At 49.0% G+C, this 3263-nt stretch overlaps 2 protein-coding genes across 2 annotated transcripts; both read right to left on the reverse strand.

Annotated features, from left to right (window-relative positions):
• Nucleotides 1–36: 36 nt before the first annotated feature.
• Nucleotides 37–725, reverse strand: Pmar_PMAR017500 (ubiquitin-conjugating enzyme E2, putative; the record flags this gene model as incomplete). The annotated part of the gene is made up of 5 exons (XM_002781358.1): nt 37–87; nt 140–252; nt 295–390; nt 435–613; nt 667–725. 5 exons carry the CDS (start codon nt 723–725, stop codon nt 37–39), a joined length of 498 nt encoding a protein of 165 aa, XP_002781404.1.
• An 882-nt stretch (nt 726–1607) lies between these two features.
• On the reverse strand, nt 1608–2768 carry Pmar_PMAR017501 (Covalently-linked cell wall protein 14 precursor, putative; the record flags this gene model as incomplete). The annotated part of the gene is made up of 5 exons (XM_002781359.1): nt 1608–2187; nt 2236–2454; nt 2504–2598; nt 2645–2697; nt 2746–2768. Coding segments are annotated over 5 exons (393 nt in total), but the record flags the coding sequence as incomplete, so codon positions are not given.
• Between the last annotated feature and the right edge of the window lie 495 nt (nt 2769–3263).

Raw genomic sequence — 3263 nt, forward strand, 5'->3', positions numbered from 1 at the left:
GACCCGACGATATGTTCCATTGTACATATATATGGCTCACCGAGAAGTGTCCAAAAACTCCGGGAAGAGCTCTCGGAAGTCTTTATTCTGATCAAAGAAGGTTGGAGTCTTGGAGGAGTCTTCAATACCACAGTCCTACGAATTTATTTTTCGCAAAGCTATTGATTGCACACTTCTCTCTGTAAGCTGTTGATGCCGACATCCCTCCAGTAGTTCGCGGCTCAGTCTTGTCCAACATGAAACTGACGAGACCTACCAAAGACTTGTAGTGAATATGACAGGAGAATAGCTCACCGATGAGAATGGTCTCCACCCGCCAGCTGGGATTCCAGGATTCAGGATGGAAGTCCGACATCGACAGACATAATTTGGTATGCGTCTCGAATCTCCCTAAGACGAAATAGTCTCGACCAGAGCTCGAGATGGAGCCCTACCATTGGGAGTGATCATGTAGATGGCCGGTGGTTTCAACGGATACATCTGTGGGAACACCAACTTCCCGTGATAGACACCGCCGTAATACGGAGTGTCTTCGGGAAGATCGAAAACTACAAAGTGCCACTCGAGCATGTTCTTAGTAGAAGGCATGGCGTCAATCTGTGCCGGGCAAGCTCTAACCAACAATAAGGAGGAGTCATCACTGCTAGTCGGTGACCATGAACCTACTTTTTAAGAGCTTGCAACTCACGGGTTAACCGTGCCACTGCTTGCCGATTCTCAGACATTATGAAAAACACGTAAAATCACCTCGATGGAATCACAACAATCGACGGCCCTCACTGGGGGCTCATAGATGCTGATATTTTGTAAGTGTAACTCGCATCATCATCGTCCTCCACCACCACTATTACGGGATTCTACCGCCTCCTCTATCGAACTCCACTCAAACCATGTGAGTACTTTGAAACATTCAACATATGGCAGAGACAGTGGCACTCAGCATCAATAGTATCTCTCAACATTCTTGCGACGCCATGGCGTGGGCGGTCAGCTCGTCGGCACTTGAGACGAACGTAAACCTCCACGTGTTCCTCCTCATCCTTCCCCACTAGGTCACCAACATCCCTGCTCTGATTAGATCAGCCATAGAAGGTATGTCCCATGGCAGTGTTGAAACATATGTTCGCTTTCGTCAGCTGAGTTGAGTAGATTCCGAACTCATGAAAGTTCATATACGAATTATGGTAGAGATGCGCAGATACCAATAGAAATTTTCCAAAGTTTCCCCGCACATATTTTTCCACCCTTTTCCAAGGTCTCCGTGGAGGAACCCTCTGATGCACATGCCGGCGCTCCAAACGCGAAGGGCCTAGTAGACGGAAGCTAATAACTTGATGACCTTGTGGTGATGGGGATTGACCATCTCACTGGTGATACTACTCTCCATGGCAGTGGCTCGGTATCACTCGCAGAGGCGTGCGCTGTTGTACCTCCGCCTCTTTCATGGCATCGGCAACAGAGGCAGTCGGGCAGAGCAGTTAAGGCATCGAGATATAGGGAGAAGCGGACCTGGTGAACATCCCCCAACAGACCTCAATAGCCTTCCATGGCGAACTCAAACTCAGCAACAGCGCCATAGTCGATAATAGTTGGGATGATGATGATGATGACTATGCTGGGATGACCCCAACGCAAGACCAACAACGACGAACGGTGCGAGAGAACAGTCAGACAGGGCAATGCTTTATCCAAAAAGTAGCCGAATCTCGCACGGCACAACAAAAATCCGACTGTTCATAACGCCGTGAAGACTACCACTAACAGCAGCACTATGATCATCATCGTAGTCGCTGACAACGACATAATGTGAGTGGTACCTCTACTGATGATAGGACTACTATCGTTATTCATAGCTCACATCCTCCTACTCCCACTGCTCTCTGATGAAAGAGATAATGGAGGAGGAGGAGGATCAAGTATTGAGTTACACGATGGTCACACAAGGCGACCGACTAATGTGATGAATGCTACAGACAGAACATTACTTATAGATTCTTTGACCGAGTTGACTACAATAATAACTACAAGGGATGGCGTCGAGGAGTTAAGGCTAACCCCAAGCAATACCGATACGAGGGAGAAAGATAGCAGCACTGCCAGTACTATGAGAATTCCCTTACACCCGTACAAACACTAGTACGGCTCATATGAGGGTAGTATTCACCACCACACAGGGACAATATCAATCTGAAGAGTACCAGCGATTGCCAATCTCACCCCAACAGGCGTTACTACCATAGGCTTTCCCGACACCCGTCTCTTGAGGGCTTCGACCACCTACCGCGTTCTGGTGCTGGGCCAAGCCAATATCAGAAGCCTCCGTGGTCGTGTTGAGATCACCCGTGGTTGAGCGGTGGTGAGGCGTGGAGGAAATAGACGACGGTGACAAGGAAGATGATGATGACGATGACAGATTGGCAATCACCGATGCTAACGTCGCTGTTTCAATGTTATCTGATGCGGGTTGAAACCATGCACACCAATGGCAGACTTCATCTAGTACCTCCTGTATTGGCAACAGCATCCCCCCACACTGGCAGACTCGTAATAGGGTTTGCACCAGTTATCCTACTAGACGCTGGAACCGCAATAGACGACCTGTCAGGCACTATAAGGAGGGCGGAGGTAGCTGATTTGGTAGTACTCTGAAGCCATGTCGGACGATGAAGGCGCCGAGTTGATGGAATTCCACCAGCTCTGAGGAGGAGATGGTATAGGGGAAGTAAGAGAGGGAAATTAACTCACTGCATTGCTAGGAGTGAACGCAGGTGCAGTGGCGCTCAAATGACTGCTTCCAGAGGTCATACTGTTGGATAGATCTGGCGATGGAGTGGTATGACAAGCAGTCACACAGGGCTCGTGAACTCACCGAATTGGCTAGACAGGCCACCCATGGAGCACAGACCGACACTGTCGCTGCTACTATTAGTCCGCGGACCCGAGCCCGCAACTGATACGTTCGTTACTACAACATAACAGTAACTCTCTTCCTCCCTCACCATAGCACCTACTACCTGTTGTGGGAGCAGCATTCTGAGGAGACACCCTGAGGAGTCCCGAGAGGCTTATATCAGCACGGTTGAGGCCGTAGGTCCTCACTAGTTGCTCGGCCAACTTAGCTAGGGCATCACTGAAATAGGGACGATCCTATTTCGGAGGAGTATATTATCGCAACATGCCAAACAACGAATCGCCATAATCTGCCTTATTCAGCGAACTAGTCCATGTATATCATTATAGAATCCCTACTCGTCTGGAGTAGT

This window comes from Perkinsus marinus (assembly GCF_000006405.1).
Source record: "Perkinsus marinus ATCC 50983 genomic scaffold scf_1104296942692, whole genome shotgun sequence".
NCBI lineage: Eukaryota > Perkinsozoa > Perkinsida > Perkinsidae > Perkinsus > Perkinsus marinus.